This window comes from Myotis brandtii, unplaced genomic scaffold (genome assembly GCF_000412655.1).
Source record: "Myotis brandtii unplaced genomic scaffold, ASM41265v1 scaffold87, whole genome shotgun sequence".
In the NCBI taxonomy this organism is placed as follows: domain Eukaryota; kingdom Metazoa; phylum Chordata; class Mammalia; order Chiroptera; family Vespertilionidae; genus Myotis; species Myotis brandtii.
This window is the reverse complement of record NW_005371548.1, coordinates 641,250-654,967: the sequence shown is the minus strand read 5'-3', so window position 1 is coordinate 654,967 and position 13,718 is coordinate 641,250. Positions and strand designations below refer to the sequence as shown.

General features: G+C 45.1%; 2 protein-coding genes across 2 annotated transcripts in view; both read right to left on the bottom strand.

Moving 5' to 3' along the window:
• The window catches only part of LOC102262987 (protein BEX2), a 13,091-nt gene extending 7,155 nt beyond the window's left edge, over positions 1 to 5,936 (bottom strand). Inside the window, exon 1 of the mRNA XM_005884889.2 lies at positions 5,915 to 5,936. The gene's annotated coding sequence lies outside the window, so the exon portion shown is untranslated. The remainder of the gene's footprint in view (positions 1 to 5,914) is intronic.
• Positions 1,929 to 12,170, bottom strand: NXF3 (nuclear RNA export factor 3). Its single transcript, XM_014532284.1, has 18 exons — positions 12,019 to 12,170; positions 8,494 to 8,668; positions 8,120 to 8,273; positions 7,439 to 7,522; positions 7,240 to 7,344; positions 7,036 to 7,116; positions 6,710 to 6,819; positions 5,332 to 5,368; positions 4,917 to 4,985; positions 4,776 to 4,831; positions 4,553 to 4,660; positions 4,375 to 4,433; positions 4,155 to 4,270; positions 4,021 to 4,063; positions 3,467 to 3,539; positions 2,739 to 2,921; positions 2,309 to 2,369; positions 1,929 to 2,198 (listed from the first exon to the last, which is right to left on the bottom strand). The coding sequence occupies exons 1-18, from the start codon at positions 12,020 to 12,022 to the stop codon at positions 2,145 to 2,147; spliced, it is 1,572 nt and encodes a 523-aa protein (XP_014387770.1). The 5' UTR covers positions 12,023 to 12,170; the 3' UTR covers positions 1,929 to 2,144.
• Between the last annotated feature and the right edge of the window lie 1,548 nt (positions 12,171 to 13,718).

The window sequence follows — 13,718 nt, the reverse complement described above, 5'->3', positions numbered from 1 at the left end:
CTTTTTTTTTTTTAATATATTTTATTGATTTTTTACAGAGAGGAAGGGAGAGAGATAGAGAGTTAGAAACATCGATCAGCTGCCTCCTGCACATCTCCTACTGGGGATGTGCCCGCACCCAGGTACATGCCCTTGACCGGAATCGAACCTGGGACCTTTCAGTCCGCAGGCCGACACTCTATCCACTGAGCCAAACCGGTTTCAGCCGATGTTTCTCTCTTATTGATGTTTCTAACTTCTCTATCCCTCTCCCTTCCTCTCTGTAAAAAAAATCAATAAAATATATTTTTAAAAAAAGACTTTTGGTGATGGTGGGATGAGGTGAGTGTATTTTTTACATGGGATGGATGTGAATTTTGGGGAGGGGGTGGAGGAGTGAGAGTAGACTAGTGAACTTTAAAAGATATGACCATCCAGAACCTCAGAATGTGACCTTATTTGGAATAAAGGTATTTTCAGATAAAGTTAAAGTAGGGATCTCAAGATTAAATCACCCTGGATTAGAGGGGACTATAAAGCCAATGATGCTTTATTGTATAAGAGACAGAAAGGAAAAGAAACAAAGACCCAAGTAAGAAAATCATGTGAAGATGGAGGAAGAGAGAAAGTTATGTTGACACAAGTCAGAAAACAACAGGAGCAACCAGAAGCTAACATTGGCAAGAAATGACTCTCCCCTAGAGTCTTTATAGGATCATGGCCTGGCTGGCACTGTGAACTTTGATTTCTGGCCTGCAAGACAGTGAGAGAATAAATTTCTGGTGTGTGTGTGTGTGTGTGTGTGTTAATCCTCACCAGAGGATGTTTTTTCCATTGCTTTTTAGAGAGTGGAGGAAGGGAGGGAAAGAAAGAGAAAAAGAGGGAGAGGGAGAGGGGGAGAGAGAGAGATGGAGAGAGAGAGAGAGAAAATCATCAATGTGAGAGAGACACATTGATTTGTTGCCTCCCCCAGGGGCCCTGACTGAGGCTGGGAATTGAACCTGTAACCCAGGTATGTGCCCTTGACCAGAAATCAAACCCATAACCCTTTGGTGTATGGGACAATGCTCTAACCACTGAGCAACACAGGTCAGTGCAATGTCTGTTCTTTTAAGCCATCCATTTTGTGGTACTGTTATAGAAGACCTAAAAAACTAATACAGCAATATAGTGCACGTATTTTTCTAAAAATACGATTATTAGGTTTCTTTTTTCTTTTAGTAAAATTTGTCTTCATTTTATTTCAATACTAGAGGCCCAATGCACGAAATTCATGCAAGGGGCTCAGCCCTCACAGACCCATCTACCTCAGCTGGCCCTCGCAGCCTCAGCTGGCCCTCATAGCCCTGCCTTCATCCGGAAGCTTGCCCGGACCGTGTAATTAGCATATTAGCTCTTTATTATATAGGATTCACAATTCTGGCTAAATAGGTAATTATGGTTGGATAGCTTTTCATAGATTTGTTGGGCATTTCTACTGCTTTTAATAACATTTCTGCTTTAATATCAGTTCCCCTTTTCTCTACTGATTTCTTTACATATCAATGATATTACTCCAATGTCAGTCATAAATGATGACAATTTTTTCTTCCTAAGTTTTTACTGCTCTTTAATACTGTTTGTCCCCAAGGGAATTGTTTTTAAATTTGAATAGATTTGTATGGCTAAGAAAGTAATGCTGTTTTCTGCCTAAAAATATTGGACTAATACACTAGGGGAACAGACCACCTCCCCCAGGTCTACCAGAGTAACAGAGCACTACCTCAGAAGCCACATGGCCTTGGGGACATACACAGCCTGGGTTGTAGAGGGATCCAGGATTTGAGTCTCTACCACATTGTTCTCCAAGTACTCACTGACCATCTCTGAATTTCCCTTTCCTCCTCTATAGACCAATGAATGGATTTTGACTTGAATGATTTTGCAGGGACATAACATGCAACGTCATTCTTTATTATGAAAAGAATTACGGTTCCTGGAAGGAACAGATACACAAAACAACCAGCCCTTTGGGTGGATGAGTGTCACTTAAGCATTGAGTTACTAGCTCCCACAAGACCTCCTGGCTCAATAACAGGAATATAGTAAAACTGGAGGAAAAACATAACAAAGATGATGAGGATGAAGATGATGACACCCAAGGGGTTTTTGGTGAGGCTGTGTTCTTAGGATCCAGGATCAGCTTGTGGGAAGGCCTCCTCTGAGAGCTTGTACTTGGCCTGGAGGAAGTGAAGGGAGCTAGTTGGGAGATTAGTACAGCCAGGAGCTCTGAGTCTCATCCCCAGGCCATCCATTCTTCACTCAATTGGCCTGAATTCCCAGACCTCACCTTGCACAGAGCGAGCGCCTGTACAGCTCTAGTGTAGTCCCAGTGATTATCATGAAGACACCTGGGGTGGAGGAAGGGCAGGAGACATCCATTGGGACAAAAGTGGAGACAATCTGATAACACTCTGCCATTTCATAAACTATGTGACAAATATGCCTCCACATTTACATATGCAGTGAAATAAGCTCTATGTTGGAAAAATTCCTGAAGCCCAAATGTGTCAATAAAAGAATGAGGTCCAAGAAATAAAGAATTTCATAAAGGAATACATACCTGTTCAAAATAACTGTGTTGCTTATATGCAATGAGAGATAAATGTTCAGAGGAATAGGTGAAATAAACAAGTAAAACAAATTACCTGCAAGTTTCTATTATTCACTCCTCTGCTCCTCCCAGCTTCCTCCTATCCCCATGCACACCCAGCACTCACTTCTGAGACAACTGGAGGCTCATTCCAGACTTGGTGGAGAAAACCTGCACCATTTCTTGCTGCTCCTGGGAAAGGGTGGTCATGGAGCTGGTGGTGGGTGTAGGCACTTCTATGGAATGCACACTCTGAGTCGTGTTGGGGGTGGCCTCCCTCACAAACAGCTCATCATTCATGATGCATAGACTGGAGAAAAATGGGCCCTCAGACAACTGATGGATGGACAACCCCACACCCTCAACAATGATCCTGCTTCTACTATCACTCAGCAACCAGATTCCTCCCATACCCACCTGTATCTGCTCCCCAGATACCTTGCCTGGTACCTCTGCCACTCCCACTGAACCTACCCTTGGAGAGATTGTCAACAAGCTTCACTAGATTTGTACCCCTAACCCCACTGCATTTACTCAGTGAAACAGCCCAAGGGAGAGGACAATCTAATCCCATTTTCAGAGGAAGACATAGGTCACAGAGAGGGTCATGTGATTTCACTCAGGTACAAATCTAGTGAGTGTTGGCGTCATGAAGAGAACCTGAAAGAAACCTGAAACACTTTCAGTGTTCTACCTCCAGAGCCCAAGCTCTTAACCCCTTTGCAGGACTGTTCCTTGGATCAACCTGCTGGCTTCCCACAACACCGAGAAAACCCTGAGAACATGCACTGCCACATTCCCACAGCCCTGAGCCCAGATTGGGCTGTATGTTCCCACCCAGAGCATAACACTCACCTGGAATCGCTGGCAGGGGTAGTGATGAAGGTCCGGGTGAAGGCACGCACAGAACCCTGAGACCTTCCTTCCACTTCAACAACAACAAACAACAATACCATGTTGGAGTTGCACACATTTCACATGTTCACACAGAATACCCCAGTCAGGGTGGACTTCATACTAATTCCCAAGGGGACAACTGTTCACTGGGACTCAGGGTGTCAGGAATGAGGAGAGCAACCATAGGAGCAATCTCTTCTCACTAACGTGGTCCCTACTATGTGCCAGGCCCTAGAACAACCACCTCACAAGTTTATTTAATTCATTGTTTTCAGTTACCCAAGAGGTACGTATCATTAGTCCCATTTCATAAATGAGGAAAATAAGAGGTTAAGTAATGGGCCCAAGTTCTCACAGTCAGGATTTGGGATGACAACCATCAAACCCCATACCTGTGTTCCCAACTACTGAACTGTGCAGGGCTGACAGGAAGCTGAGAGAGTTCTGAGAGGGAGCCCAGCAAGGGGGAGGGAGCAGTGGACATCTGGGGAGGGAACTCTATTGGCACTCACCTTCCTTGAACACCCCATTGACACAGAAGCAGAGCATCCTTTCCTGAAAGGGAGAAACACAGGTGTTCAGTCACCATCTACAGCTCCCATGTACCTGCATCTTTCTGGGCCTGTCTGAGGAAGCAGGTGCTCACCGACTGGAACAACATGTCCACCACGAAGGAGCTCAGGTCATGCTGAGTTTTGGGTAACACACAGAGGGTGCATGTAATGTCACGTTTTGTATGTTTCAGCAGCTGAAAATGCAGGTCTGTGAGGAAAGGACAGAAAAGGTCAGGGTTGCCACTCCCTGGGCCCTATGACTGACCCTTCATGCCCCCTTTCCCTGCCCAATCTTCCCCATCCCACACGCACTGGGGTCCTTGTGGTTCTTCATATTCCTGTTATCCTTGAAGTACTCAAACAAGGTGCTTCTAGGAGAAAAAGAAGAATAGGATGTGGAGGTCTGGCCAGTGAGGGTGTTTCCATGAACTGGCAGGTTTCTGCTGGGGAGACACCCCCCTAGAAAAAGAGTTTGAGCTGTGATACTCACTGGGCTGGGTCCTTGGGGTTGAAAGGAATGCTCAGGGAGAAGCAGGCCTTGTCATGATAAGTACAGAGAAGACAGTGCCGGTCTCCAGAGTCATAGATAGAGTAATATCTGTGGTGGAGCAAAGGGGACAAGCTGCTTTGCTAACCAGGCCCCAAATGAGATGTGAGAGTTCCAAACAGCAGTTCCAGACCTCCCCATTCCTGGTGTTTCCAGGAGTACTTACTGCTTCAGAAATTGCAAGACTAGACTCTTCAGTGGGTCAGATCCAAAGAAACTTCCCTGAAATCACAACAGTGCTCAGGACCACGGCTGATACCCCATCTTCACTCACCACCTAAAACCCTGCTTGATTCCTCCTCCTCACCTTGCAGGATGGTACATTCTTGTGGGCTTCAATCCCCAAATTAGTTGGTGGGGGTGGCTCCTGACCATCCTGGGGAAGGAAGAGGAAGTCAGCCTTGCAGACCAGCAGGTGGTACTGAATGATCAGGAAAAGGTGAGGGTGAGGGTCAGAAGTCAGGTGCAAAAAAGCCTTGGAAATTCCATGAGCAGGACTACACTTGTACCATCATCATGGGGGCCCTGGAGCCTGTGGAGAACTTGTGTGAAGAAGGTCCAGAGCCTTTGTCAGATTCCAACATGGGTCAATCCACTAATGAGGATTAAGGGTCTTTGATCTTATCCAAAAATGTAACTTGAGCCAGACCTAAAGGCATTTAGAGCAGGTTGTGGGAAGTGTCTGTGCCACTTAAAGGAGTCAGTCATGGAGAAATACTTACCAGGCATAATAACTTGGGGAACAATTCCAGGATGTAGCTGCCAAAATAAAGACAAAATAGAAACATAATTGAATCTGCAGAGCAGCCCTGCCTTGTTGAAGCAAGCAAACCTACACCAGACATATAGCCCAGCTATACTCTAGTGTCCCAGCCTTCTAGGGACCTGGGAACCTTCCCCAAGGACTAATCCATAGGAAGAGCACTCGCCCTTCCTCCTGCCCTACCCCCACTTCTCCATTCTGCTAGGTAGCTCCCATCTAGATGCCCTGATTCCCTTCTCCAGTGACATAAAGAGCAGCATTTAGAGCTGCATACTTTTCCTGCACCTGCCACTGTTGGGTCCTGGGATCCCAGTTAGGAATGAAAAACTTGCACATGTTGGACTTGGGGCCCATGGGATATTGGTTGAGCCTTTGTCACCTGTGAGAGTCTGAACTGGGCATGGGAAACACAGCAACCACGGGATCAGGAGACCTTCCCCAGAAGGAATAAAGAAAAGATCAGGCCCAGCTCAACTTAGGGAGGGGGGATGTGTGGTCCCCTATTATGATCACGGCCTTCTCTCCCATGGACCCATGTGCACCTGTGCCTATCTCAGTTGGTTTCTTTTCTGAGCAATCCTTCCCGTGTCAGGCTACCCAGAGCTCCTCTGAAGGACCAGACAGGTGATGTGATGTGTGGAGGGAGGGGCACTGAGAGGACTGTCCTTCTGTCTCCTCAACTCTCTGTGCCTTCTGCCTTCCACTGCTGCCTCCAGAGGCCCTCTGCTCACTGGTGGTGGCTCACTTCTGGCTCCGCAACTCAGGGAAACCTGGTTTTTCTCAAGGAAAGCCCAACTGGTGGCATTGTTCCAGAGGAACTAATGTCATGACAGCAGCCACCCAGGACTTCAGCCCTTAACATGGGGCAGTAAACTTCCCATGTCTGCCTGGGTTTGGAGAAGAGACCCTTTTGGATCAAAGGAAAGAGGGCTCTGCTCATGGCAGGGGAGGGTAGCCCTTCTCAGCACAGAATAGGAAGACCCGTCTCAACATGAGAACCTATGTTGGAGGACCTTTCCCATTCCAGGTCACCAGCATCTGATTCAAGACTGGTCACCCCTAGTACTGGTGATGAGGGGATATCATGCTTCCTGGAGTACAATCTTAGGAGGGCATGCTGGATAAGTTTGGGTGCAGAGTCAGGAAACTGACCCCAGACCAGGAGAACAGGTGAGCAGATCAGAGGAAGGAAAGGATACCTCTAAGCACAGGTGAAGGACACAGAAAAGAGAGTGGAGGGCCTATGATACTCCCAGAAGACCTGTTTGCTGCCTCTACAAACGTATACTATCAAAGGTAGGTCAGGCTCACCAGGGGTGAAAGAGGGTACAACTAACCTTACGTTGGTTGAATTATCTGGTAAGGTGGTGCATATGGGGTTTCTTTTTGCACTCATGTCTTCTGGCTCCAGCCCTTTGCCCTGGTCCAATTCCTCTGCTGACTTCACCTGTGATTATGGGGAGGAACCACATAGACCAGAGAAAGAGAGCCAAGATGCCTGTAGCCCCAGTCCCTTCCTTTTCTAACAAATCCACTTCACTGCCCCTTGTCATCACCCCATGGGGTTCAGTGGCTCTGACTGAGGTAGTGAAGGGGGGCAAAATGTGGGGTAGAAGAAGTGGGTCTGGATATGGATGCACAACTGATCTGGAGTCTGCATTACCTTTATCTGATCCTCCTTTTCTGACTTCAGCTCCTTCTGCACAGCCTGGGGTGCATTACAGGGGATGACAAAGATAGATATCTGCAGAGAATACAAGAGGGGCTGGGTAAGCACCAGGAAATCTGAGCCTTTGGATTAAGCAGACCTTGCCCCTGTCCTGCTCTTTTGCCCCTGGCCAGTCCTAGTCATGCCTTTGACACTTACCTTCTCATTATTCTTATCACAAATCTTGCCACCAACATTCTTCAATGCAAAGGCAATACTGGCATTCTCAACGAAGAAGTGGGCCTGCATTTTCTCATAGTGAAACTATAGGGATAGTGACAAGAGAAACAGAATATGAGACCAGAGCCACTGCTCATCTGCCCTGTTACTTCTCATCCATTTTATTGCCCTCTCTTACTTCAACTGGAGTAAAGGGGACGCTGCATTGCTTCTGAATCAAATTCAGCAGCCACTTCTCATCATATTTTATGCCGAATGGAATCTAGGAGCCAAAAAAAGGAGAGAAGATTGACATAATGGGATCTAACGTTATGAATAAATCCAACCAGGTTTTCTTTTCAGATTTGTTTTTCAGCCTTTAAAACAATTGTTTAGGATAGGCTAGTATCCATTATTGCTAACTTTTGTACCAGACATGAATGCCCTAAATACCATTCTTTCCATTCAAATACTTTTCCTCAAATAATCAACTTAAAATGTTTAACATGTACTTCCTTTTATAAAGTTCTAAGAGATCCTACCTAAGGCAGACTTAGCCTGCACCTCTCACAAGGACCCCAGGGACTCAACATCCTACCGCATTCAGCTTGGACCAAACTGTGCCTTCAGGTATGGAGTTGCTCCATCTCCTTGGCAAGTAGTTTCCTCCTTTGCTTTTAGACTATCTGTCTCATCTTCCTTGCAATCAGTCTGTTTTCTTTATATTGCTTCTCTGAGTCTGCCCTTAGATGACCCAGGATGTTAACTCCTACTAATAAAAAGACACATTGCCAACTCCTCTGCCCCAGAAAGGTATCTAGCATTTCTACACAAGTCCAACACATTCTACATATTAGTTCCACTTTTCTAGGACACTCACTGTGATCTTGAACCAGTTTCCTGAGGTCTCATCCTGCTTCTTCTCCTCCATTTTTGTCTCTGGAGGATTTTGCTCTCTTTCTTTGTTAATATGGGTTTGGACTCGTTCCTGAAAATTGCCTCTCCAATGACAGTGTGGAATGGCATAGGGAGCACTGTGGGGCAGTGGAGAGAAAGAAGTAGTTCATATATGCTCAGGAAGTCTTCTATACATGTTCACCCCCATTAATACCGCAGCTAAAATAAAGTTTTCTCAATGATTAACTTGATCTTATCATTCCTTATTCTTCCTGGTTGGAGAGAAGAATGACATATTTAACTCCATATTTAACTTTCATTGGTGGTGCATTTTAGCCATGCTGCCTGGTCACTTACTATCTTACTCGGGTGTCCATGTGAGCATCACTTGTTGCTGAATCTCCATCTTGTTGCTTGTGGGATGAAGGATGAATGCCAGAACTTACTTGTTCAGACACATTGTTATATCTCCTTCGGTAAATACCCCAACGTCTTGGTCTTCTTTCTGTGGTGTCACCTTCTGGATTGTGCCCTGAAATCGAGAACAACACATCAATGGTCTCAATACTAGAAAATGTCCTGGGGAGATATCATAGCTAATGGAGAAATATTACTGATTCTTATAATCTATACTAGTATATATAAAAAGCCAGCGACTGGAATGCTGTAACGACCGGAATGACAGGTCGCTATGATGCCCACTGTGATCAGTGAACACCCGATCAGGGGTGGGGCCGGCTGGCCAATCTCCCATGGCCCCACCCCCCAGCTGGCCCTGCCCCTGATCAGCCTGCAGCCCCTCCCCCCAGCTGACCTCGCCCCGATGGCCCCCTCCCACTCCAATCTGGGGTGGGGCTGGACGGCCAACCTCCCACATCCCCTCCTGGAAGCCAGCCTGGCCCAATCTGCTCTGATTGGGAAGGACCAGCCAGCCAATCTCCTATAGACCCTCCCCCTGCCCAGCCCCAGCCCAGATCGGCCCCCCCACCCCATCAGGGGCAGGGCTGGCCGGCCAACCACCCATGGCTCCTCCCCCAAGCTGCTGGCCCCTGATTGGCACCCCCCACCCCATTTGGGGGTGTGGCTAGCTGGCCCACCACCCACAGTCCCTCCCCATGGCCAGCCCCGCCCCCAATCAGCCTCCCACCCCAATCTGGGGTGGGGCCCACCAGCCAATCACCCGTGGCCCCTCCCCCCAGCCCGCCCAGCCCTGATCGAGCCCCAATTGGCACGGCTGGCCAGCCAACCTCTCACCATCTGACAGGCCCAGCCTCGATCTGCTGATTTGGGCCGGGCTGGCCAGATCCTACCAATGCATGAATTCGTGCACTGGGCCTCTAGTCTAAAATGAAATACATCACAGTGCTAAAAATGTTGAAGGACTTCACTGTGGTTCCACTTCCTGGGAGATGAGAGGTAGGGACTATTCACAACCAAAAAGAAAAGCAAAGAGGAGATTTGGGTGTTGAGTTTAATCTGTGATGTTAGTCTCTGTTAGTGCCTTTTTCAGGCTAGGTGACCCTGGGACAAGTTATCATTTGTAACTCTCACTTCCTTCCTCTGTTCTAGGGGCATAATAAAAACTACCCTGAAAGTTTGGTGTTATGGTTCACGGGTCAAAGGTAAGTTCCCATCTGAAAAAAGCAATTAGAATAATGAAAGAGAGGTCTGATGAAAAATCTAGAATCAATATGGATAACACTGAAAGAGAAGGGGAGTGCCCTAGGTGTAGTTGCTCAGTTGGTTGAGCACTGTCCTGTGCATCTAACAGTCGCAGGTTCAATTCCAGGTCAGGACATATACCTGGGTTGCAGGTTGAGTCCCCAGTTAGGGCACCTGTGGAAGGCAACCAAGCAGTGTTTCTCTCTATCTCTCTCCCTTCCCCTCTCTCTAAGCATGTCCCCGGGTGAGGATTAATAAAAAGCTAGTGAGAAGGGGAAGGAATTAAAGAAGATGTAGTGAATATATCTAACCCATGTTTAATTTTAGTCCTGGTAAAAAGAAGAGGAAACAGTGCAGAAGTGGTATTTGAAAAGATCTTGGTTGTGAAGTTTCCAAAAGTAATAAGATATCAAGTCCATATAACAATATTCATAGGGGAAAGAGTATGCTTTAAGGAAAAACATTCCTGAAGAAAAGATATGTATTTCATAGTGATGTTAACATAGAAAATACTGAGAACATTTGTGACCAGAAGACTGAAACTAAAAGAAATATTAAAGATTCTTCTCCAGGCAGAAGAAATATGATCCCAGATGGAGGCACATAAATTCAGGAAAGAAAGACTAATGAGCCCTAACCGATTTGGCTCAGTGGATAGAGTGTTGGCCTTCAGACTGAAGGGTCCCAGGTTTGATTCCGGTCAAGGGCATGTACCTTGGTTGCGGGCACATCCCCAGTAGTGGGTGTGCAGGAGGCAGCTGATCCATGTTTCTCTCTCATTGATGTTTCTAACTCTCTATCCCTCTCCCTTCCTCTCTGTAAAAAATCAATAAAATATATTTTTTTAAAAAGAAAGACTAATGATATTTGTCACTATGTAGGCAAATCTAAAAGAATATTGATTCTATAACACAATGATAATAATTTATTCTGGGGGTTAAATATGTAGAGAATTGAAATGCATGACAATAAATTGGGAGAATACTAAATGGAATCAAAGTGTTCTAAGGTAATTTCATTGTGTGACCTTAACAGTTTCTGACTAAATATTTCAAATACAAATATTATTGGAACGGATAAGAAACATTCCAACAAATACTCCTTAAAAGAGATACATGCAAAATGTTAATGATCTAGAAAATCTGAAATAAAAGTAGTGGCAAAAGTATACCATTTACATATGAATCTACTCAAAGCTGGTTTAACCATATTGATAAAAGACAACATGTAATCTAAAGAAAAAACATTACTAGAGGAAAGAAGGAGATTTCATTAGGGTAAAAGGTTTCATGCAATAGGAAGATATTAATAAAAAATTCTAAATTTGTATGCATGTTTCAGAGCCAAAATATGCAAAGCAAAAAGTGACTGGAATAATGGACAAATCCACAGTTACAGTGGGAAATTAAAAATATGTATATTTATTTACTGATTTTTAGAGAGAGAGGAAGAGAGAGGGAGAGAAAAACATCTACATGAGAGGGAAACATCAATCGGCTGCCTCCTGAATGATCCTACTGAGGATTGAGCCCACAACCTGGGCATGTGCCCTGACCAGTAATTGAGCTGGTAACCTTTTGGTGCATGGGACAATGTCCAACCAACTGAGCCACACTGGCCAGGGCAACAGTGAGAAATTTTAACACATCTCATTGGGTGGCATATAAAATGGCTGGCAAATATTCAGCTACATGGACACATAGACCAATGCACATAACAACCACACAGGGAACATTCCAGAATAGGCCATATGCTGGGCCATAAAGGAAGCCTCAAGAAGCTTCTATGGGAGTAATACAATCTACCCTGAGTACTTAATGTAAAGAATCAAGGGTACTGGTGGGTTCTCTGCCCCTCCCCCACCTTTGGTATGCATCCAAATAATGTTAATTTATAGCCCCCAACCTAAGTGACCCTCTCTACTCTCCAACCCCTGGACTGCACAACTCAGGTCTTTCCCTTTAAGAAAGGAAAAATAAAAAACACCTCAGCCACATCCAAAGGAGGGGAAGTTTTCCATATGGAACCAGTATGAGTGTGGCAGGGACCACTTGGCCCATTTCCTCAAGAGGAAGGGAAATAGTTTGGGCTTGTCCTTACCACTCCTCTTTTAAAATGGAGGTTGCCTAGGTGTCCTATCGATTGGAGTGGGGGAGGGGACCCAGAACTCCTCTAGGCCTGTGGGAATCTAAGGCCAAGGCCTCGTGCTTATCAACTCACCCATACAGTTGCCTGAAGGCAATAACCTGTCACCAATGTCTTCACAGGTTTCTTGTGAAAAGAATCTGTGAGGTCTGGAGCTGGAGGTTTGAAGATCAACTTGGGCTGCTGAGGAAGACAAGAGCTGGTCCCAAACAACTTCCTCAGGGACAGACAAGATGGAGTCCTTACAGGAAGTCTCTTTCTTAAAGGCATAGTGAAAGCTCTGGGGGCTAGAGGATACTTAACTAAATACTATTCTTATAGTCCCCTGAGCTTGCTACAAACTGCCAACAAGTATATTGTTTCCAAATGAACAGCACCTGCAGAGAAGGCCAAATAGAGTCAGGAGGCCTGGGACCCAGCTGTTTGTAGCTACAAACACAGGGAACTCTGCATGCTAAGCTCTGTGTCGGTTGCCTACACTGTGATCCCTCATTCTGCAAACCCAGGGAATTTTAGTGCAAGCTATTGGCCAGGCTCTGTACTTGCTACATTGCATTTGCTCTTTCTTATTCATTTTTATTGAATTTATTAGGGTGGCAATGATACAAATTATACAGGTTTCAGGTTCACCACCCCAAGTCAAGTTTCTGAATATTGCCATCTATCCCCTATACCTTCCTTAATCCCCCCTATCCGCCACCCCCCATAATAACAAAACTTGTCAGGGTGCATGAAATTTTTTCTCTCTTTTTTTTTCTTTTGTGTTATATCAGTCCACCCCAGACCGTTGTCAGCCTGCTCTCTATGAGTCTAACTTGATTTTGCTTGTTAGTTCATTTTGTTCGTTAAATTCCAAATGAGTGAAATCATATGGAATGTGTCTTTCTCTGACTGGCTTATTTCACTTAGCATAATGCTCTTCAGGACCATCCATACTCTCACAATGGGTTAAGATTGCCCTCTTTTTTATGGCGAAGTAGTATTCCATTGTATAAGTGTATCATGATTTTTTTATCCACTCATCTGCTAATGGGCGCTTGGGCTATGTCCAATTCTTGGCTATTGTAAATAATGCTGCTAAGAACATATGGGTGCATATATTCTTTTGAATTAGTGTTTCAGTTTTCTTCAGATAAGTTCTCAGAAATGGAATCACTAGATCATATGGCAATTCCAATTAAAATTTTTAAAGAACATTCATACTGTTTTTCACAGTGGCTGCACCAATCTGCATTCCCACCAACAGTGCACAAGGGCTCCCTTTTGTCTTTGTTGTTTGTTGATACATTGATTCTGACAGGTGTGGAGTGATATCTCGCTGTGGTTTTAATTTGTTTTTCTCTGATGATTACTGATGATGAGCACCTTTTCATATGTCTATTGGCCATCTGTACGTCCTCTTTGGAGAAGTGTCTATTCAGGTCCTTTGCCCATTTTTTAATTGGATTGTTTGTTTTTTGGTGTTGAGTTTTATAAATTCTTTTTTTCTTCATTGATAAGGTATTACATATGTGTCCTTATCCCCCCATTGCCCTCCCACCCCACTCCCATTCATGCCCTCACCCGCCTGGCGTCTGTGTCCATTGGTTAGGCTTATATGCATGCATACAAGTCCTTTGGTTGATATCTCCCCCTTCCTCACATCCTCCCCTACCTTCCCTCTGAGGTTTGATGGTCTGATCAATGCTTCTCTGTCTCTGGATCTGTTTTTGTTCATCAGTTTATGTTGTTCATTATATTCCACAAATGAGTGAGATCATGTGATATTTATCTTT

Coding starts and splice junctions, on each gene's coding strand:
- NXF3 (XM_014532284.1), bottom strand. Junction 8,274..8,493: donor ATGGACACCCGAGTAAGATA/GTAAGTGACCAG, acceptor ACTGCCCCACAG/TGCTCCCTATGCCATTCCAC. Junction 2,199..2,308: donor AGGCGCTCGCTCTGTGCAAG/GTGAGGTCTGGG, acceptor CACTTCCTCCAG/GCCAAGTACAAGCTCTCAGA.